General features: G+C 35.2%; 3 protein-coding genes across 4 annotated transcripts; 2 read left to right on the top strand and 1 right to left on the bottom strand.

Moving 5' to 3' along the window:
- Positions 1-3,726, bottom strand: LOC116339566 (trimethylguanosine synthase). Its single transcript, XM_031765520.1, has 3 exons — positions 3,587-3,726; positions 1,000-3,478; positions 1-927 (listed from the first exon to the last, which is right to left on the bottom strand). Exons 2-3 carry the CDS (start codon positions 3,243-3,245, stop codon positions 666-668), a joined length of 2,508 nt encoding a protein of 835 aa, XP_031621380.1. The 5' UTR covers positions 3,246-3,478; positions 3,587-3,726; the 3' UTR covers positions 1-665.
- A 451-nt stretch (positions 3,727-4,177) lies between these two features.
- LOC116339565 (exostosin-3) lies at positions 4,178-7,786 on the top strand. Its single transcript, XM_031765519.1, has 6 exons — positions 4,178-4,507; positions 4,576-4,701; positions 4,791-4,904; positions 4,975-6,413; positions 6,470-6,660; positions 6,735-7,786. The coding sequence occupies exons 1-6, from the start codon at positions 4,331-4,333 to the stop codon at positions 7,550-7,552; spliced, it is 2,865 nt and encodes a 954-aa protein (XP_031621379.1). The 5' UTR covers positions 4,178-4,330; the 3' UTR covers positions 7,553-7,786.
- A 2,470-nt stretch (positions 7,787-10,256) lies between these two features.
- On the top strand, positions 10,257-20,704 carry LOC116339862 (protocadherin Fat 4). 2 transcript variants are annotated; one of them, XM_031765936.1, is made up of 9 exons: positions 10,257-10,538; positions 12,233-13,076; positions 16,128-16,223; positions 16,377-16,576; positions 17,532-17,644; positions 17,886-19,015; positions 19,108-19,569; positions 19,990-20,174; positions 20,310-20,704. In XM_031765936.1, exons 2-9 carry the CDS (start codon positions 13,001-13,003, stop codon positions 20,367-20,369), a joined length of 2,322 nt encoding a protein of 773 aa, XP_031621796.1. In that variant the 5' UTR covers positions 10,257-10,538; positions 12,233-13,000; the 3' UTR covers positions 20,370-20,704. The 2 variants fall into 2 exon arrangements, with proteins under 2 accessions (XP_031621796.1, XP_031621797.1); XM_031765937.1 differs by having other exon boundaries at positions 10,257-10,598.
- The last annotated feature ends 910 nt before the right edge of the window (positions 20,705-21,614 follow it).

The raw sequence follows: 21,614 nt of genomic DNA, 5'->3' as shown, positions 1-21,614 counted from the left end.
CACATACTTTTTTCAATATCTCTTTTATTTTGAAATGATTCGATTTCGTTACACAATTTTCAACTTACATCCGGCAAAGATACTTTTCATGAACATAGTGTTTATTCTTGGCTTATAAAATTGAAAAAATGTCTTTTATTATTGCAAAGCGATACAAAAACGGAGGATTCTGTAATCTATTGTACAAGCTTAAACAAAATTCAAAACAACATAAAATACAAAGATTTATTAATAAAGAAAATCTAAATGTAAAATGTTCCAAAGAAATACCTGTTGTTCAGAAAAAAATTCTCTGTTTAATGTCAGACTAAAATAAGAAATGGATTTTAAATCAAATGGAAGCCAAATTTAGCTAACGCTTGAATATACATATTGCGATATGATAATAACTAATTGAGAACACTTTGTGCTAATTTATTTTTCCAATTAAACGTAAGTCAGATTCGTTTTGTTTTGTGTGCATTTAATCATATTTTTTCAAAATAGAAAAACAAAAAAAAAACATTTGGCTATCAAAAGCTTGGCATGTTTGTTTCCAGCGAAACAAAAAGTTAAAGTTTTAAAACAGTGTGTTGATTAAAATCTTGGTCAATATATGTAATATTGCTCACTGTTGATTGAATCTGCCATTGAAATTGATGCTGTAGAGAATATCAACACGAGATTTAGGCCGCAGATTTTTTCAAAAGACTACCATAAAATGCGGTAATGGCAATTAGTTTTCGATCCAAAAATCCTTGTTCAATTTCAACGGTATTTCCGGGACCAGCAAGTTTTGCTAGTTGAAAAGTGTTCGTATTGCGAGGCAAATAGATGGCAATGTTTGGTGTTATTTTTCGTGTGAACGACATTAGGTCCGAAGCGGGCAATGGAAGCAGTGACTTTTCAATGTCATATACATCTTCTTTAAGATACTGTGGGCCACCCCTGAAACGAAAAACAAAACCAAAAAAATTAAGATAGTCTTATGTGGTATATATGGTTTGACAAAAAAATTACCATGGTGGACTTAAAAACACAACATCCGCCTTCAAAGTCGATGCCAACTCAAAATAGTCGCCCACGATGAATTCAATACGTTCAGCAACTCCGTAGATGTTTGCATTATGCTTAGCCATTTCAATTTTCTTCTCATCAATGTCAATCGCAATAACACGCTGGCACGTTTTTGCAAATTGAATGGTGTTTCCGCCAGCACCACAAAATGCATCCACAATCACATCACATTGACAACGCATTGCTGTGTAGATTGCAACTTTTTCCGGTGTTACCGAGAACCAACTTTCTCGGTCCAGTTTAATGCCCAAATCAAATAGAGAAAATAGTGAAAAACGTTTGCACCAATATTTATAGAGTGTTCGATCGTTCGCAATTTCCGCTGGTAAACCGGCTAGCATTTTATTTTGGCGTCGCTTTTTCTTCATTTTTTTACTATTCGATTTGGGAGCAACTGTTTCGCAAATATTATCTTCAATGTGTGTCACACTTGCCGTTTCATCTTTTTGCGTTTCATCAACGTCAATATCACATTTATTATTTTGATTTTCTTCGGCATTGTTGGATTTATCATTTGCATCGGTCACTTTGTCTATTGGTTCATCTATGGTGTTTGTGCTGTCAAAAGCAGCATTGCTTTCGTCGTCTTTTTGTGCATTTTGTTCGGGTGATTCTTGTTTCATGATGCTAATATTGGGAACGAGTTTATCCGCTTCATCCGATGATGAGTCGGCGATTAAATTCAATAACGCCTCATCACGAGCCGAACTATCGAGGTCGATGCGTTTTTTCTTCATTTTCAACATATTATTATGCAAGCGAATATTTCGTTTTCTGTACATAACATGACCGTTTGTATCTTGTGAACAATCATTTTGAAATGAGTATCCCATGAGAGTGAATGCGGCTTTCACACGATCTGTATTTGGTTCTTCCGGTTGACGTTCGATTGTATGCTTGAAATTACCTTTATTGTATTTACCACCAAACGATGTGGGCAAACCAAGCTCGGCCAATTGCTTAAGTTCGGTTAATTCTAATTCATCGTCATCGGTATTGATTGGTTCGCTAGCTATTGATTTGGTGTCTTTGTTTAACGTGCATATTTTCCGTTTTCGTTCAGCGATAAATTCGGTGTAATGTTTATTGTACTGTTCTTGATAATGTTGTTGCCACAACATTTGCCATTGATGATCGGATGAAAATTCATCGTTTGTCATTTCAATTCGGGTCGCTTCCTCTTCGTCAAAATTGAATGGTGCCGATAGTGATGATGGTGTGCTTTCTGACAACTGTGAATTTTCCGATGAGGTAATGCGGCTACTGCAGAAACCATAACTAGACAATGAAATTTGTGTGACATTGGTCATTGAATCGGTTGTATTAATTGTCATTGGAATGCTTGAAGACACTGAATCACATCGTGGCAATACTAAACTGTCCATCATTTCTTTTACATTTGAATCGGATGGATTTGCATCATCGGTTGTTTCGTTGATTGCTTTTCTTTCGGTTATATCGGGTGAATAGGTTGAGACGATAATTGCCATACCACCACGGTTTTCGATTGACGGTGATGATTCAGTTGTTGAATTGCTTGAGCTCTCTTTTTTATTCTCGTCACATTTTGGTTGTGCCTTTTCATCGGCCATCGAACTATCCGATCCTAAATGCTGATATTCGGGACTAATAAAATCCGAATAATTTTCAATCCATGATGTCCATATTAGGCGTTCACAATTTTCCGACCAAAATTTATCCCATTGTCCGTGAATATCTTTGTCGTCGCGTATTTCTGATAAACTATTTACTTGGTCACGTTCAATACTTGTTGAACTACTTTTGCTACCATCGTCACGATGTGATCGTTTGAAAATTTCACGTGATGTACTCGCAACGCCATGGTATTCAGATATATCGGCACCACTGTCTCGTTCGTGTTCATCAGTTGTACAATAATTATCGGTATGCGATGCACTTGCCGAAAAATAACAACTATTCGCATCGGAATCCTCTTCCTCTTGTGAATGTTCTTTTCGATTCATGGTTGTTACGTGATTGTCACAATATTGTTCATTAAACATATCATATGCTTCACTCAATTCCTCTTGTTCAATTACAACGGCTTCGGTTTGATTTTTGACCAATACTCGACTGCACATGCACAGCGTATATTCCCGATCGTCGAGCTCAGGAACGCCTTGTCTTACATAAATCTCGGCCAGTGCTTCCCAATTCGAATCGGTCATTATTTTTTTACAAATGTTTCGAATCAGATAAAACACACACTCAACACACGAAATGTGCTGTACCACACCGATTTTTTTTTTAAATTAAAATCGATCTTTTGCCGCCGCAGTTTCAAGGTTAAAATACTCTCATTTCAATCAGAAGCAGTGAAAATGTTGCGTTTTGCTCTTGTTATTGTTATTACTATTATGAGTAGTTAGATTTTCATTGTCATTGTCAAGGAATTGAAGGCCTATAAATGCAAAGAAATATGTATATTTTTAGTGGAAAAATTCATAATAAACACATTTTAACACAATATAACCCAACTTTATTTTCAATTTGTAACAAAATACCATACCTGCAATTGAAAATTTTGGCGATTTTGCAAAGAGAAAAATTCACGTGAAAAGGATTTATTTCGGCAACCAAATTTTTATGTAGAAAGAACACACCAACAAAAAAAAACACTTCTTTATCTTCTAAGTTAGCAATGGTTTATGTATCATGCTGAACAATGCATGAAGAGCTGTCATTGCCTATACCATACAGTGAGAAGCGATGAGCGGCAAAGTTGAGAATGTTCGCACAAATTTTACTCAATTCAATGGATTTTCAATGGTTTTTCTATGCTTTTTTTCATTTAGAACATTTTTCACTATTTTCTATTAAATATTTATCAACTATTTTATAGGAACGCTTACCAAATCATCTTAATTTTTTCAATTTTACTTACATCGTTTGCTGAATATAGTATTCAGCACATTTTGTATGTGTGTGTAATATATGCGTTTGACAGTTCTGTCAATGAACGACGTCGGTGTCACTGTCAAACAAAATTCTGAATGAAGCGAAAATTCATCAATAACACACAAAAAAACCATCCACAGTGAATCAATAGCATAACTTTTTTTAAATATATATTTTGATTAAATTAACAATTCCATTGACAAATCGCACAAATAGAATGTAGAAACGTTAAATAAAAAGTTCAAAAATATAAAAATGGATTAAAATAGATTATTTTTTTTTGATATTGCGGTCTATATCGTGTTTTAACTTAGTGTTTAGTTACTTAGATTTTTTTTAAAATTATATTTACAAAATGAGTACGTATGAGAACAACGTATTGTACAGGCCGCTTATCTCAAGTGGCAACGGCAACAGTTTTGCAACATTAATATTTAATTGGATCAAACACATCAAAGTCTACAAAATAATATGCCTAATTCTGGTTCTGCTGTTTGTGATTCCCATGCTAGCTCATTATTACATATTAAATGTAAGTGAACATTTTCCGTATTAAAAAAAAAACACATTTTGTAATGAATCAAAATTATGCTTGTGTAGATGGAACCCGGAGTTAACGAAACCGAAACTCATCATTCTCGATCTCAATTAGATGTTTATGAGGATATAAGTAATTTACGTGCATCCGATTTAAAATTGCGCATCGAAGAAATGCTGCGGATAAAGGTAAACTGGATTTTTTTTTTTCATTTACCCAACCAACTTTTTTTTCTTGTTGTTTAATTCGAACGTATTATTGTTATTTTTTCTTCCAGAGCACCGTTTCATTAGAATTGCGTGAATTAGAGTCTCGTCGACAGAAGCTCCAGACCGACATTAGTTTGTATAATCAAAAAATCGACGAAATTAAACAGGATGTACTACGACAGGTATTTAAGCTTTTTTATCAAGAAGTATTGAATCTATCAGTTATTAAAATGTCAATCGTTTCGTTGACAGCAAACCGAATTGGATCGTTTAAAAATTTCCGTGGAACAAGCGCAAGTGGCACAACGCGAAGCTGTGCAACGAAATACTCCCGAATTGGCACTGCCAAAGCCAATCTATGCCGGAAAATTACCTGCAAAAAATCCGTCCCCAACTCATGCCGAATCACGTAATTGTAAAATGAGTACATGTTTCGATCATTCACGATGTAGTCTTACATCCGGGTTCCCAGTTTATCTCTACAATCCAGACGAAATTCAGATAATTAATGATGGATTCGACATAGATGGTTTTCTTAAGACAACAATAAAAGACGTGTTTAGTCAAAATGCGCATATGACCAATGATCCGAATAAAGCGTGCGTTTTCTTAGTGCTTGTAGGCGAAGCACTATCAGACGATGAAATTATGCGCAACAATCGGTATTCGATTCCGAATGAGAGCATTTCACCGTTAAAAAGTCCACTGAATACGACAAATTTGAAAAACCTTGCGTATTGGGGCGGTGACGGACGAAATCATATACTCATCAATTTGGCTCGACGCGATTTGAGCGTCGGTTCAGGTAATGTATTCCGTAATCAATATACGGATCGAGCAATAGTTATACAATCAGCATTTGATGAGCACCAATATCGAAGTGGATTCGATTTAATTGTGCCACCAATTTTGGGTCCGCCCAACGGTGATGTTTGGCAGGAATGTTCACCAATTGTACCGGCTCGCCGAAAATACTTACTCTCATTTCAAGGTGAAATGAAATCACAAAACGAGACAAACAGTTTGAATCAAAATCAAAACGAAGAAATAACACTGAACAATTTCATTATTGAGCATTTGAAGCAGATTTCAAATGGAAAAAGTCTCGATAAATTTCTTTTGCAATTTGAATGCAATCCAGCGACCGAACAAAAAGCGGATCGAACCGAAGTGCGTGACTGGATGTTGTGCGGAACTGATTCATCGAGAAAAGCAATATTAAAAGACTCAACATTTAGTTTAATATTTTCGCCGGGCAGTGGAGAGGTGAGCTCAACATTATTGCAGGCTCGATTGTATGAATCGTTACGCTCTGGTGCCATTCCGGTTATTTTGGGAGCTGATCATATTGTGTTACCTTATGAGGAGGTGATTGATTGGCGTCGAATTGCAATAATGTTACCAAGAGCACGAATCACGGAAATGCATTTCTTACTTCGAGCCATTCCGGACAATGATTTATTGGCGATGCGACGTCAAGGACGAGTGATTTGGGAACGATACTTTAGCACAGTTCAAGCAACAATCGACACAATTATAGCATACGTACGAAATAGATTGAATATTCCACCGAAAGCAATAAAATCATATAAATCACAAAGTGTTTTCAATTCAACATTTATACCATTGAAAGCTGAACCACCGGTGTTGGATGCCGAACCAGAAGAATCGTTGGGACCAATTGAACCGCCGTAAGTTCTTTGTTAAACTCAATGAAAATCTATATATTTAATCGATATTATTGTAGATACCCGAGTCCGGCATACAAACGAAACTATACGATTACACAATACAAGGATTCATGGAACGATTGGCTTGATCCATTCTCGCTGTATCCGCAGCTTCCGTTTGATCCGGTTTTGCCATCCGATGCTAAATTTATTGGCTCACACATGGGCTTTAGGCCGATCGGCAAGGGTTTAGGGGGTGCTGGCAAAGGTCTGTTCGAATCAACAATTTGCAGTGATCATTTTTCAAATAAAATCATTGCTATTTTGTATCAATTTTTATAGAATTCTCCGAAGCCCTTGGCGGTAATTATCCACGTGAACAGTTTACAATTGTAATGTTAACATATGAACGTGAACAAGTGTTAATGGATTCATTGGGTCGACTGTATGGACTACCATATTTGCACAAAGTCGTGGTGGTATGGAATTCACCAAAACCGCCACTAGAAGATTTACGTTGGCCAGACATTGGTGTAGAAGTAAGCATTGTGCGAGGTTCAAAGAATTCGTTAAACAATCGTTTTTTACCCTTCGATGTGATTGAAACTGAGGCCATCCTATCCGTTGACGACGATGCACATTTGCGACATGATGAAATTCTATTCGGCTTTCGAGTCTGGAGAGAACATAGGGAGCGAGTCGTAGGCTTTCCTGGCCGATATCACGCTTGGGACGTAAATAGTAATTCTGCATGGAATTATAACTCAAACTATAGCTGTGAACTGAGCATGGTGTTGACTGGTGCGGCTTTTTTTCATAAATACTACACATATCTCTATACGTATACCCTGCCGCAGGCGATTCGAGACAAAGTCGATGAGTTCATGAATTGTGAGGATATTGCATTGAATTTCCTTGTGTCGCATATCACACGCAAACCACCCGTTAAGGTTACTTCACGTTGGACTTTCCGATGTCCAGGGTGCCCGATTTCGCTCAGCGAGGACGATACACATTTTCAGGAACGACACAAATGTATCAATTTCTTTTCGCAAATATTTGGATACATGCCATTACTTAACACACAATTTAGAGCCGATTCAATACTATTCAAAACACGAATACCACACGACAAGCAAAAATGTTTCAAGTACATTTAAACGGCGTTATTTTTAGTTTTTTTCTTTAAGTTTTAAACTTTTTTAAGTTTTTTTTAAGTTTTTTTTTATTTTATTTTTTATTAAATGTGAAAACTGTGTAAATCAATGTCAATGTTCAATGTGACCGATAAATATATGTTATTACCATATCGATGATGTAGGTGCCATACTTAGGAGTCAGGTGTCTATTTATAAAAAATAATAATATTCACGATGAATAAATACATATATTAAGCAGCGTATTTAGTGTTTTTATATTAAGATTATATTTATCTTCTTTGGATTGAATTGAAAACTCAAAAACTAATTTGGAAAAATATATCTTAATCGACAATTAATACATGATCTGGTTTTATTTAAACGCACCGATGGGACCGCTTGCATTATTTAAGGTTTATCAGAACCAAGAATCGTTTTTTTTCGAACCGGTTTTTTTGGATCCTTTTACCATTCAAACCAGGAAAATCAAATCTCTTTAATATGTTTGGCTGGAAATATCGGAATTAAAAGTATAACTTGCAAATTAAAGAATGATACGTGAACATGTACTGTGGCAATTTATCATTCAATCGACCAGATGACTCATCCCGATGAAAATACGGCAATGGAGTGAATTATTGATTTGAAATTCCGTATGTGTACTTCTACTTTACTGATATGTAATCCTCTTAAAATTAATATTTTCATTTTCATTATAGTATCCAAATTAAATTATTGGAAAATTTTCACACAACCACCTGATGTCGAGACAGAATCAACTTAGCTACTCCCATATGCCAAATCGTTTACAAAACGGCGATATTCTGTAAATCGGTCCTTTCGGAGAATTTAACCTTGAAGCATTTTGTGACGACATATATATTTTTCAATTCTATTCCCGAGTAGAAAAAAATGACTGACTGACTGGTTAGCTAAAATCGACTGAAATTGAATTTTGTAAACTGAAGTCGTCTACCTAGTCGACTTTAGTCGTCTATGTATGTCATTTTAAACAGATGACTAATTTGGGACGTTTTTGTCTATATAGTCAACTGCGATTGAAGTTGAATTAATTTGTATTTTTCTCTACTAGGAATGACTGAAAAATCATCCAAATCAACTTAAAACAACTTCAATCTCAGTTGGTTTTAGCCAAAAACGTCCCAAATTAGTTAACTGACTAGTCGTCAGTAATTTTCCACAGGGTTCTCGCTATAATAAATGAAATAATGATAATCACGTTCCTACTACGGTTTTCTTTCTATAGATACCCAAGCTAATAGTCCTCATTAAGATTTTAAATTAATGTCCTCTTAAAAACGGGCAATGTCATAAATTTTGACTTGTTTTTCTGGTTCCGCAAAATCATCCTGCGCATAGAAGAAATAAATTAGCACAATTTTACTTTAAAAAAGACAAGCATTGTCTCAATTAGTTTCTTTCCACGAAAGACCGTAATGTACACTTTCAAGTTTCGATGACTAACGATCAACAATAATAAAAAATGCGCATCATACAGATGTATATACACCGGATGAACGGCGTCTTTGTTATTTTAGTCTTCAATGACACTCTCGATTTTTATATTCCACTGATATATTATTCACGTTGAAACCCAATTAAAATCTCGGTTAAATGCAATTTAAATGGCTTTGTGTGCGTTGTCTGTCTGAAAATGACCGAAGTGGTCAATGCCGTCACCGGAAATTGTTTCTCATTTATTTTGAGCAAAGTACTTATTTAAAGGCGAAATTACGTTTTTTTTTGTTGTTTCTTGAATAATTGAAGTTGACCACATAATATAGAATCGAAATTTAATTCGTGTGCGAATTCCGCAATAACAAACAAAGAAACATACGGCAAAACAAAACTAAGCCAAAATATAGAATGGGCCATTAATTCTAAGTATTGGCTATTGCAAATGGTTATTTTGATTGTTCGCGAATTACAAAATCGGACTCTTCGATGAATGAAAAAACAAAACACTTTTGTTCATCAGAATTCAAACAGTGAATATTGAAAAGACATGCATGATCATTTTCTTTATTTCAACAGTAACTAGAATAGGAAACGTTTCATGCAGTGTGTGATGTGCTGCTTTTTTGTATTTAATGAATGCATCATGTTGTTGGGGCAAGCTGTTCGCTTCACTCATTCCTACTACGTGCTTTATGAATGTGCTCAGTCTTGAATTCGATCAATCTACACCAATGTATGAAACCTACAAAATGTAACAACTATACTGCAAACAACAACAGATTTTTTATCGTAAACGTAATGCCAAACATTGTTCATAATGAAGAAGACGAAAAAACAATAAAAAAACCACAACGACGATGTTGAGAGAGAGAGAGAGAAAAAAAAACGTTTAAAATTTGTAGCAGTAGCAATCTAGCAATTTCGGCGATGAGCGTAGAAGCGTTTTTGGATATTGCAGCACAAGTCTTTTTCGCTTCGATGGTTCCGGCATGTGTAGAAGGAAAAAATAATAAACAAAACGCACACAGAGACACACGTACACACGCAAAGTCCATAGCACATCCATTGATTCACCCAACAAACAGTCACACACAAGTGGAAAACAACAACAACAATTTGGCTTAGTTTCGGTAGTGCCACTGTGAAATGGTTGTTTCATACTTACTTCATCCAGGCGTTTATTTTCATGCACTGAAGAAAACCACCAATTTAGCTTTGGTTCGTTCAACCATAAGCATACAATGTACACGGTGCTCGAGACATCGAGCAGTCATTCTGAAACATTGGCATCGACTAGACGCACACATAACGTCTCCACACAAAAAACCATCCACATTTCAACATTGACGACAACGAACAATACACTAAGTTCCTGTCCCCATAGCTAACACCAAAAATCGTGGAATTTTCAATTCGTTTACCTGTCGACTAATTTACTAGAGCAAACTGTGTGGAAAAAAATTGAAAAAAAAATAAATAAAATAAATGTAAATCATAATTCATAGTGAGTGAGAGTCCTTTGAAGGATGTAAGTGATTTAGAGACTTGGCACTATTTTCCATAAATGTGAAATGGCGTGCAGTTTTAAGTATATATATATTCATATGAAAAGAAAATTACGACGAAAGTGTGTTAATTGTGGATATGGCCAATAAATTCATATGAACGGTTCGGTTCAATATCCTTAAATCGCATTTTCACATGCGAATGAAAATTAATGCTATCGGTGATTGTAATCATTCGAACGTAATTCTGTTGAACGATTCGGCCTGCTGCATTTCTATATTTCTAACGTGCCACGCTCGAATTGTAACATTGTTGGCATCGTATAATGAAATTGTATGCAGTTGAACGAGGCGACAACAAACGGTTTATTTTCAACAATCATTGTAATCGAGCACATTTTGCAGATTGTTGACTCGGATCTGAATAAGTGATGGTACCGTTGTTCTTTCATCGTTCAACATTGGAACGGATGATAGCAAAAACAAAGTGCTCTATAATTTTCCACAAATCAAATTGACATTTTGTAATAAATCTGAATTACATACCATATTCCGAAGAAGTAAAAAAAGCTATGTTGCAAAGTCATCGAATAGATTTTATGTAAAAATAAGATTTGCAAATAAATTTCGAATCGGTTCAATTTATTAACAGCAAAAAAAAGCCATACGGTAACTGTACCACTCCTAAATGTTACATACTCAAGAGGTTCATTTAATTCAATTTTGTAATCTTTATGAACGATCGTTCAAATGTACAGGCAAAACGTTTCCATTTATCCAAACCCAATCGTTATGCATTTTTCCTCAAACGATATCATTTCATCTTTTATTTTCAAGCAATAAACTTCTGAACTCCACTCTTCAGTTGTCGTAATCTTATTGAGTGCATTTAAATAAATTGAACCATATTTCATGCAATCTCCATTTTTACGTGTGTGTGCGTTCAACTTGGGATTGGTCAAAATTGTTTAATTACCCAGAACGTTTGCAAATAAACTAAGCTTTAAAGTTACTTTAAATGCAAAAGTGAACATCTTTTGCATTTAAAAAAAAAGAGAAACTGTAAATGGTTTTGTGGCCCGAAAATGCGGAAAAACGTGTTAAATATTAATAAATGCGTGTGTATGCGTGCATTTTATATAATAATTTAAACAAAGTGTGTTCATCGAACTGATGAAAATAAGGCTTGAAAACGAAGAGCGGTAGGTGATTGCTTAAACGGATGTCCATTGCAGCAAATGTTTGTCTTGTAATTTTGCGAAAAAAAAAAATACCGCCATTTAAAAACATGAAGCACTCAACGATTTTTCAGCGATTTTCATTTGATTGTTATCGCGACTCTTTGTTTCATCGTTGAACAAAATTCACGCCTCCGTCCGCATATACAACGCTCGCTCTAACAAACTCAATTTACGTAATTTTTCGCTAATTGTTTACGTGGCCAAAAATTAATAATTCAATTTAATTTTGAGCTGTTGCGATCGCAAATATGTGGCCCACATTCGACCACAAACTACGGTGACTAATTAATTTATGCGATTTTCATAATCATAGCATATTTGCACATATGTGCTCATCCACAAATGCAGTTTTTGCTGGGTATAGAAAGGCTGTTTCGTTGTAATTTACACGGTCAAATCACAATTTTCGATAAAAATCATCATTCACATTTGATTTATAACAAATCGCTACAATTAGAATCTTTTATATTCAACAGGAGAAGAAAATGCAAATTTATGGAGCCGAAGCAATCTTTCGAAATCAACGATTGAATTATTGCCATTACACGACGGAAATAATTGTGAAAACGAAGAACAAAAAACAAACGCGAGCGTGGTACAATTTGATCACAAAGTGATTTCAAACAGTTTAAAGTGTGCGCGTCTATATGTGAATGTTATTGACAACGATTTATCGGATGTTGCGCCCATCTCGAAAATTCGTTGAATTCAACCGAATCAGTTAAAATCGAACAGCAATCAAAACAGTTTAAATTGATTTTTTTTATTAAAACAAAAACTCACACCTTTGAGTGATCGATAAGTGTTTTTTGTTCCTTCCAAATTTTCATTCGGAAAACAACTCAAAGTTAAACGCCCTAACACCGACCGTATTTTTTTTCGAGTGCAACCTCCATCGAAGTGCTTTCTTGCGACAAGAAAAACGCAAAGAAATACCAAATCGAAAAGTAAGACGCCGGAACAAATACGAAAAAAAAAGAAAAACAAAACGGTCGAGCCGAAATTAAAAACGCTGTGAAATCGATACGGAGCACTTTTTATGTGGCTTATTGGGCCAATGGGTGCGTGAATGAGATTGTGATTGAAATATTTTTTTTATGTTGTTGTTATATTGTTTCTCCGTTTTGAGCTTAAAAGAAAAGTTAAACAAGACTCTGGCAATTTATTAACCCTAATTATGACGGTGCAAAATAATTGAAACGAGAAAATAGCAAGAAGAAAATACCGTGTGTGACATATCGCTAATGACCAGAACATGTACGAAAATGAGCGTGAATTACTTGCTAATAATTGGATTTATTTCAATACAATGTATCACTGGTAAGTTCAATGGTAAAAGAAATTGCTTTATTGTCGTGTGTAGTGTTTGTGCTTTGTTTTCTTCTCTCTTTTTTTGCAGTCTATGAGAGTCATTCATTAAACTTGAAATGAATGAATAACATACATCGCGACAAAGTACACAATCTAATTACATGTTATTCATTTTTTGGGAATGAAAGTAACAGATTTGCAATTTAGCCGTCGACACAAATCGGCTACAAATCGATTTACAAAATGCCATATTTACACACGAACATGTTTGTTGTCAATTTTGTCAAGAGGGAAAAACAATTTATTTAGAAACAATACTGTGATATTGGTTTATTTTTATAGCAACGAAATTTTCGCATTGCTATGGTAATTGTTGCGAGTATGACTGACATTAAGTCATCGTACATTTGGTGCTGATTTAACAATGGGTATCAGCATAAGGTCATCGCTTAAAAAGAAAGAAAAAAAAGATGAGGATCGTTATTGTTTTTGTTTTGCATTCATTTGAAGGGGGAAAAAAAGATGACAGTAAAAATGTCGTAATCTGATCGGATGTCAGGCATAAAACTAACGAAGCGATTTGCATGTGCCGAGACGGCATTCACTGTTTTTGTTAGGCATTTTCAACAAAACTCGATAGTGATCGTCTGAATAGTTCGTGCAAAATGCTGTCATATATCACTGTCCCCAAAAGTGTGTTACATGACAAAGAATTTATGTTGTTTTTTAACCAACAAGAATTTCACATTTTCTGAATAATAATAAGAAATTGACGAAAGAAATTCTAAATGAACAGGCAAATGAGAACGAATTAAAGTCACGGTTGACTTTCACATCAAGTGCATTGACTAAGAAAGAAGATAATATGGCATCATTTATGACGATTTTTCATGCGCATACGATCATGAGCACAATACCATAGCGCGACTTAGCAACTGAATCGTCATTTATTCTGGTTGCCTCATGTGCGTATATCTGACACATTCAAAATTTTGATGGCATTCTTCTTCGACACATTCTCCTTCGTTGGAAACAATAAAGAATTCTTCACTTTAAATTACGAGCCCGTACGTTATAATTATATATGAACGTAACATAAACGGCGAGCGCTGCTACGACACAGGATTTACGGATGACGTGATATGATACTGAATTTCACTTATTATGCACTTGCCACACTGTGAAATGTGAGGCACGAAAAAAAAGACCAACGATTCACTCCCCCTTCGCTGCGAAATGACTGCAAAGACGTGTATATTATGTTTAGTGCCTTTTTTTTCGTTGTGTATTGTTTTTTCGTTGGTGCCGGTTGTTTGTTGGATACATCTATATATATTTTACTGTTGATTTAATGTGTTTGGTCGACAACAGAACGATTCATAAAGACTGCTGCTTTTTTGTCGTTGTTATTCACTCTATTATCTATCAAATACATTTTGCCAAACGTACGGCTTGTGCATGCGAATGCAATTTTCTGTTCGTTCAATTTTATGCTGTTGATATTCGTTGCGCGCGTGAGCTCGCTCGTTTTAACAAGTGCACATAAACTATATCGATGTTGTCTCTCGTGCATTTTTGCCATGGCAAATTGCAACATGAATGTTTATTTCATGTTATTATAATAAAATCGACTTCATTTTCAATACATATAATGTGTGTTTGTGTCACCCCTGCCTTTCAGTCTAATGATTTAATACGGATCACTACCTTTCGGTATATATATTCGATTTAATTGTCAGTGTCGGAAATGACAACATTACAAAGCGATTTTCAACACGGATTCATAAATCGAGCACAGAAAATATATTTCATATCGCAAAAACTTTTGCGGAACGATTACAAAATGACTTAATGTTGAATGTATGAAACGCTTATTCGATCATTCCGTTCTAGTTCCGAGACTACTCTTCTTCTCCTTCTTCTTCTTCTTCCTCCGCACACTTATCGGAAATGATAAATTCATCAAAATATATGCGCTATCATGTAGGGCACTTTTACTGCATCAAATTGGTGAAAGTGATGGACACGGTTAAAACTAAATGTTTGATGTTTTGGGGCTTGGTCTTAAATTTCAAACTTGAATATTATCGCTCGAATCAGAGAAACGTGTGCAAATTGTGTGTATGTGCTGCTGTTGAATATATTGTTGCTGTGTTTGTGTGTGAATGCACTTCGCAGTTCCGTAACATTGCACAAATGAGTCAGTGTAATTTAATTAAAAAATAAAATAAATAAAATCCAACAACCATAGAGTATAGAGTCTGTGTGATTTTCGAATAATTTTATGAAACTCTGAGCACTATGCTGCATAGATGAAAGTTGCTGGAAAAAAGAAATCAAAGCTGAATCTTATTAGTTTGAGATTTACCGCCGCCGCAACGCAACAACAGAGAAAAAAGATTAATTTAAGAGAATGTCAACATATTTTTACATAAAAATTTCGATCCAATTTTGTTCGAAGAAAAAGATTGAGGTAATCAATGTCTTTTTTAACATTAAAAAACATTATAAAATTAATTAACACAAAAAAGTGACAGCATCCATTTCACAATTGCGTTGAATCTGTTATAATTGCGCGCTTTGTTTCATTTTCTCGTTCAAAATCTCGTTCTTCTTTCAATTGTTTGTCAATGCGACAAAATACAATAAAAACATATTTGAAACGATTAAAATCGACCGCAAAAAGGCGATGAAAAAATGGCATTAGACTAAACGCAATGCGTACCGAAAACGCTAATTGTTTCGCATGACAGCATCTCTTCACAAGAAAGCAGAAAAAAAAAGACATATGCGCACGATAAAAATGAAAAAATAGTGAAAGACAATGTTGGATCAGCAATTTATATTTTTTTTAGTGTCGTTCAAGTCGAAAGGTTGCAAATCAACTTTGAAAAAATTCGTCACCGACAATGAAAGATTGTAATAAATTTTTCAACGATTTTATATTAATCTTTTGGTTAATTTCAATTGCAGTGTTTTTTTTGTGGAAACCGATAAAAATGAATGTTTCCACGCATTAATGTGATTTTTCTTCTTTTTTTTCTTTAAATATTTACACAGGTCAATCGATAATCGACAATCGGTGCTATTTAAATGGTGGTGGTTCAGCTGAAAGTTTAGCAGCGAGTGAAGATTTAAGCATTGGATCTGTGATTGGTAAATATCAACAATGCATTCACAACAACACCGAAAAAGAAAAAAGAAAAAGAAAAAAGAAATCGATTCATTGAGTAATATCGATGTGTTGTAAATGCAATGATTTACGTTCTCTTTTTTTATATTTATACTGATGGTATTTTTGAATTGCAGGAACATTAAGTATCAATGGAAATCCACGATTAGATAATGGTAATATTTCGTTAAGCATAAGAGAACGAGATGCGCCAGTATCCATCTTGCCGGGTACAAAGAATTTAGCATTAAATGTTGCGTTGGATCGTGAAGGTAAAACGGGGCCCTCATCGGTTTACGTAAATGTCATTTGTGTACGACGACACACAACCGATCCGGTAAGACCGATGATGTTTCTTATGCAATTATTACGTTTTATGATCAAGTGATATGGAATGAAGTACAAAAAAAAGCGAAATTAAATGAAGTTTTCGATTGTTCAACCAAATAGTCCTTCGTACGCAGCAAGGGAAATGACACATTAAATGTACTCTAGAGGAAAATAAAAATCAAAAGCGATTTTCCTATATTATAATCATTTGGCCTAAGTAAATTCATTGACCTCACAGCGGTGCAGCAGTAGCAACACTCCGCTTTGGCCAAACACACCTATAACTGCATGTTCTCTTTCCATTCTTATGAAATTGACTCAGTTGCATGAGTCGTTTTACATGAATGAAATAATCAATATGTTTACGAGTCACCGTTTTATGTTGTTGCTGTTACCGTTTATTCGAACATACACATGTACACGGCGTATTGTGTACGAAAGTCGTATTTTGTCCAGGTTACCATAGCATTTGATACCATTTTTTTTTATCGTGCATATATATACATAAATATATTTGTGTTTTTGTTTGATTTCGCTCGGCTTTTCTAAACAAAACCTCGCCGAATGAATGGCACGTAAATAGAGTACTTTGCGCCGATTTTTTTTTCTTCTTCCATGATCCGATTCCAATGCAAAATATGTGTAAAACAAAGTTTATGTACTCCATACGTACTGCTTTCGTTTATTCAAACACAAAAAAAAATATCTCGAAAATTGAACGTTTGCATTTCAACAGAGCTCCGATTGGATCGCGTGTCTCCAAGAAATTCATTACCTATTGTTTTCATTTTCTCTATCTCTCTCTCTCTCTCTGGCTCTCTGGTTTTGTCTACATTTCCATGCCACTTTACATCTGGATATTATCGCACGTCGGTGTGTCCACATCTATCGCTTTTCTATTTACAAATAAATGTAGTAAATCTTTTTATTTATATTTGTGTGTTGTTTCAATGTTTGTGCAGAGTTTTGTCATACCTGTTAATGTTCGGGTCGTTGATGTAAATGATAATTCACCGCAATGGATTGGAGCTCCGTACATACTCTCAATATCAGAAGTGACCGTTCCAGGCACAAGGTAATTTGTACAATGCATCGTAAATTAATTACTGTACACGACAGGTTCAAATAACAGAAAATAGCATGGCTGCATGGAAAATTATAATCATTTACGTTTTTTTTTTTTCATTTTGCGCCATACAATCAATAGACAATTGTTCGTGATTGCGTTTATTGTTGTTTGAGCGATTTGTGATTGATCGTTCCCTCTCTCTCGTTCTCTTTACTAAATGATTTTCGTTTTTTGTTTTGCTTTGCAGAATTTTGCAGGGAGCTCGTGCTGTTGACGAAGATGAAAATGGGCCGTATTCAACGGTTGAGTATCGTGTGTTGGACGGTGCATTTTCTGATTATGTAACCTTTGTCACGCCGCTGGAAGGTACACTTGTCTTGCGCAAACCGCTCGATTATGAAACGATCAGAAATTTTACGTTAACGTTGCGTGCACAAGATCAAGGAAATCCACCACGTTATTCAGACACAACGCTCGACGTTATAATCATCGACGCTGACGATCAAAATCCAAAATTTTTACGTGATTCGTATTGGGCCGATTTACCAGTTGACGGTCGAGTTGGTGAATTGAAAATTTTACCCGAACCGATTAGAGCTATTGATCAAGATGCTGGTATATTGGCGCCCATTCGTTATACCATTATGAACTCGCCGGAGTCACGTTTCTTTGAAATCAATGCACGAACCGGTGCTGTCACTTTAAAAGTACCGCTTGGTCAAATGGATTTGGTGCACAGCATCACATTGGTGATTCGTGCCACACAAGTTGATAACAATGATCGGTATGCGTTGACAACGTTGATTATTTCACGTAAAGATTCGGAACGAAATCGGCAATATGATGGATTTGCATTCGTTCAAGCAAAATTCTATACGCGCATCAACGAAGACATTGGCATCGGCAGTCGACTAATGGCTCTACCAACGAATCGCCCTGGTCGTGCAATTCAGTATTTTATTTTAGGCCATGATGCATCGAAAATGTTTCGAATCGGTCCATTGGGCGAGATAATATTGCAAAAACCACTCGATTATGAAAATCAAACGAAACATCATTTTCAAGTATTGGGCACGGACGGTGTTTCAAATGCAACGGCCGATGTGGTCATTGATGTTTTAGATGTAAACGATTGGGAGCCACGCTTTCGTGAAACAACATACGATTTTTCCATTCCAAAATTCGTCGATAACACACGACCATATCCACTTGGTAAATTAGAAGCGGCCGATGGAGATCGCTTTGATAAAATTAATTTGGATGTGAAAGGTTCGTATGCTGAATACTTTCGAATCGACCCGGATGGAATGCTGTGGTTACAACCTCATTCACCGAATATAAGTGTCATGCATTTAGTCGCCACTGCAACGGACACAGGTTTGTTTGACCATTGTTTCATTCATTTACAAATTAGTATATATAAACGACCAGCTATGGAAATAATAACATACATTTTATATTGAATGCAGGACTTCCGCCAAAGCAAAGCTCCGTTCCGATAACAATCACGAATGACAGCATTGAATTAGCACAAACAAGTTGGGCACCCGGCATACTAGCTGCATTCGCCGCTGTATTTGCGATATTTATTTTAATTATACTGGCAATGTGCAGTTATATATACAAGAAAGAGCCTAAAATCACCGGACGAAATCGCGTTCACAGCACCGACCACAGTGCCTCATCAGGATCGAAATTAGTTGGAAACGGTGAAAATATGCCAGCGGTTAACGGAAGCAATGACATACATGCTATCAAAAATCCAAATTTACGTTTGGCCAATCCGTTAACATCTTTATCGGCGCTAAATAATAATCACCACGGTTCTGGCAGTTCTTTATCAGCAGGCGCTTCGACAATTCTGGCCGCAACTTTAGAACGTGAAGCACAACGTGATAGAGACATGGAAAATTACACAGCAACTGTGCGAAGTGAGTCCACTTTGATTTATTGAACTCTATTCATAAGTCATAGGAAACGTTACCAAAAAAAATATCAATCACAAAGATACATACATGATAATAATCTTGTCATGTGAAAACAAACCAAAAAAAAAGAAACAAGCAAAACACTCTCTTTTCAACCAAAAAAACCGTAAACCAAAAATGAAAACAAAATACCATATGATAAATTATCTAATCGTAGGAATTTGCGAATAAAACACATTATGTACAAAACCGTATTTCTCGCTAAAAAATATATATATATGCAAATCACAAATGCTAATCAAATAGGAAATTTCACTGCAATAAAAACAGTGTATAGACATAATAAAATATCTCAGATTGAGGAAAATAAAACCAAAAAATTCACGTCCATAACACAAACAAATACTTGATGAATCGATTCAGGTATAATATCGAGAGCGTCAGCCGCTCGCGGGGGTAATTTATACGATGATGACCTAGAGCATGATTCGATTTCAAATTCAGAAACAAATAATCGACTCGCATGGAATTTGCCAGAGGACACACGAGCCATGCACACACCAAACAAGCTGAGCTGGAGCAACGGAGGATTGAATCCATTGCGAAAGGTAGCACCCTTTTTCTATAGTTTCTTTTAAATTGATAAGAACATTCATAATAATGATTGATATTGTTTTCCTCTCTGATTTCCACCATTATTTTTTTTTTCTTCTCTTTTTCTCTGTCTTCATTCTCATCGACAGACTGACACTATGGATTCCAGCGATATAATCGATTCAACGGAAAATGCCGTTTACTTTTAAGACGACAAGTTTATCTTTTATAAAACAGCTTAAATGAAGTTACGTTATCTTTTGTAAATTGTGCAGTTATGTATTATGACATAGGTGTAGATGAATTTCGTTAGACGTTTAGATTGATGATGATGATGATTTTTTTTATTATTGATACCAAAGTAATCGATAACCGGAACATCTCGCTCTATGCCAATCACTCTCATCAATAGTTTTGTGTACAGTTTTTTTCTTCTCAATAAAATGACTTCCTTTATTTTGGTGTACTGCTGACACACAATACATACAAAAATTTGAGAAAAAAATCTTTCGATTCATAATTCATAATTCATTCAACATAAAAAAAAAAATCACTTCATTAAAATGTTAATTAAGTTTTTGATATTAATAAAGCGTTAAGATGAAAATAAATAAGTAGTATTTCGTGTTTTGTGTAACCTTTCGGTGTAATCGCTGTGGTGGTAGTGGTGTTATTACGGTTGATGGAAGTCGGCGATTAGGACTGATTTTCGCTCTTAATCTCAAGGTGTGAATTCAATATACAAGAAATGGAGCAATTGGCAGCAGCGAAACACAACGCATTTATCAAATTCCAAGCAAAACCGTTTGAAATTGCGAGCGCACACATATATATTTGAACAATGGTAAGATCTTTTTTTTTCTTTCTGTTCATTTCAAGAGTGCGTCATGTGACTAATATATATATTATTATATCGCCTTGCCTTGAAAATAATATGGAAAAACAAACACACATACACACACATATATTTCAAATGGTTTTTCGGTTTAACTATTTTTTTTTCGCTGTCTGAAGACATGTTAATGCGATTGCTGAAAATTTGCTTCAATTTAATAGGTTCGTTACTATTGAAATTGTTTTGTGGCTTAGCACTTTTATCATTCATTCTTCTCACACGAACAAAAAGTTGTGTGCGCCTGAGAAATTATAGAAAATGGTGCAGTTTAACGTATTTCCTTGGTCGCACATAATTAATTACGCTACGTTGTACGGAAAACAATGAAACAAACAATTTGCGCGCAGCAGAAAAATGTACAACGAATCACACAAACGAACAAGCAGCAATTCAAAGAATTTTCAATGTTGGCAGCAATGGCAGTTTGAAAGACAATATACACTATGATTCTCATCTTTTTCCCCCCACATAAAATCATCTTCTTCTACTCGAAGCCTAATGCCGAATAAAGAAGAAAAACAATTTCATGTGTTTTGGTCAAATGACAGTTTACCGTAAC

This window comes from Contarinia nasturtii, unplaced genomic scaffold (assembly GCF_009176525.2).
Source record: "Contarinia nasturtii isolate CC-2019 unplaced genomic scaffold, AAFC_CNas_1.1 Cnas_scaffold_533, whole genome shotgun sequence".
Taxonomy (NCBI): Eukaryota; Metazoa; Arthropoda; class Insecta; order Diptera; family Cecidomyiidae; genus Contarinia; species Contarinia nasturtii.
This window is presented reverse-complemented; position numbering and strand designations above follow the sequence as displayed.

What these genes read in the sequence shown, in the direction of transcription:
- LOC116339566 (XM_031765520.1), bottom strand. Translation starts at nt 3,245, where the DNA reads ATGACCGATTCGAATTGGGAAGCACTGGCCGAGATTTATGTAAGACAA. An exon ending in GTGTTTTTAAGTCCACCATG is followed by an intron (nt 928 to 999) that starts GTAATTTTTTTG and finishes TTTTCGTTTCAG; the next exon opens with GGGTGGCCCACAGTATCTTA.
- LOC116339565 (XM_031765519.1), top strand. Translation starts at nt 4,331, where the DNA reads ATGAGTACGTATGAGAACAACGTATTGTACAGGCCGCTTATCTCAAGT. An exon ending in CTCATTATTACATATTAAAT is followed by an intron (nt 4,508 to 4,575) that starts GTAAGTGAACAT and finishes ATGCTTGTGTAG; the next exon opens with ATGGAACCCGGAGTTAACGA. An exon ending in AACAGGATGTACTACGACAG is followed by an intron (nt 4,905 to 4,974) that starts GTATTTAAGCTT and finishes TTTCGTTGACAG; the next exon opens with CAAACCGAATTGGATCGTTT.
- LOC116339862 (XM_031765936.1), top strand. Translation starts at nt 13,001, where the DNA reads ATGACCAGAACATGTACGAAAATGAGCGTGAATTACTTGCTAATAATT. An exon ending in TTCAATACAATGTATCACTG is followed by an intron (nt 13,077 to 16,127) that starts GTAAGTTCAATG and finishes ATATTTACACAG; the next exon opens with GTCAATCGATAATCGACAAT. An exon ending in AAGCATTGGATCTGTGATTG is followed by an intron (nt 16,224 to 16,376) that starts GTAAATATCAAC and finishes TTTGAATTGCAG; the next exon opens with GAACATTAAGTATCAATGGA.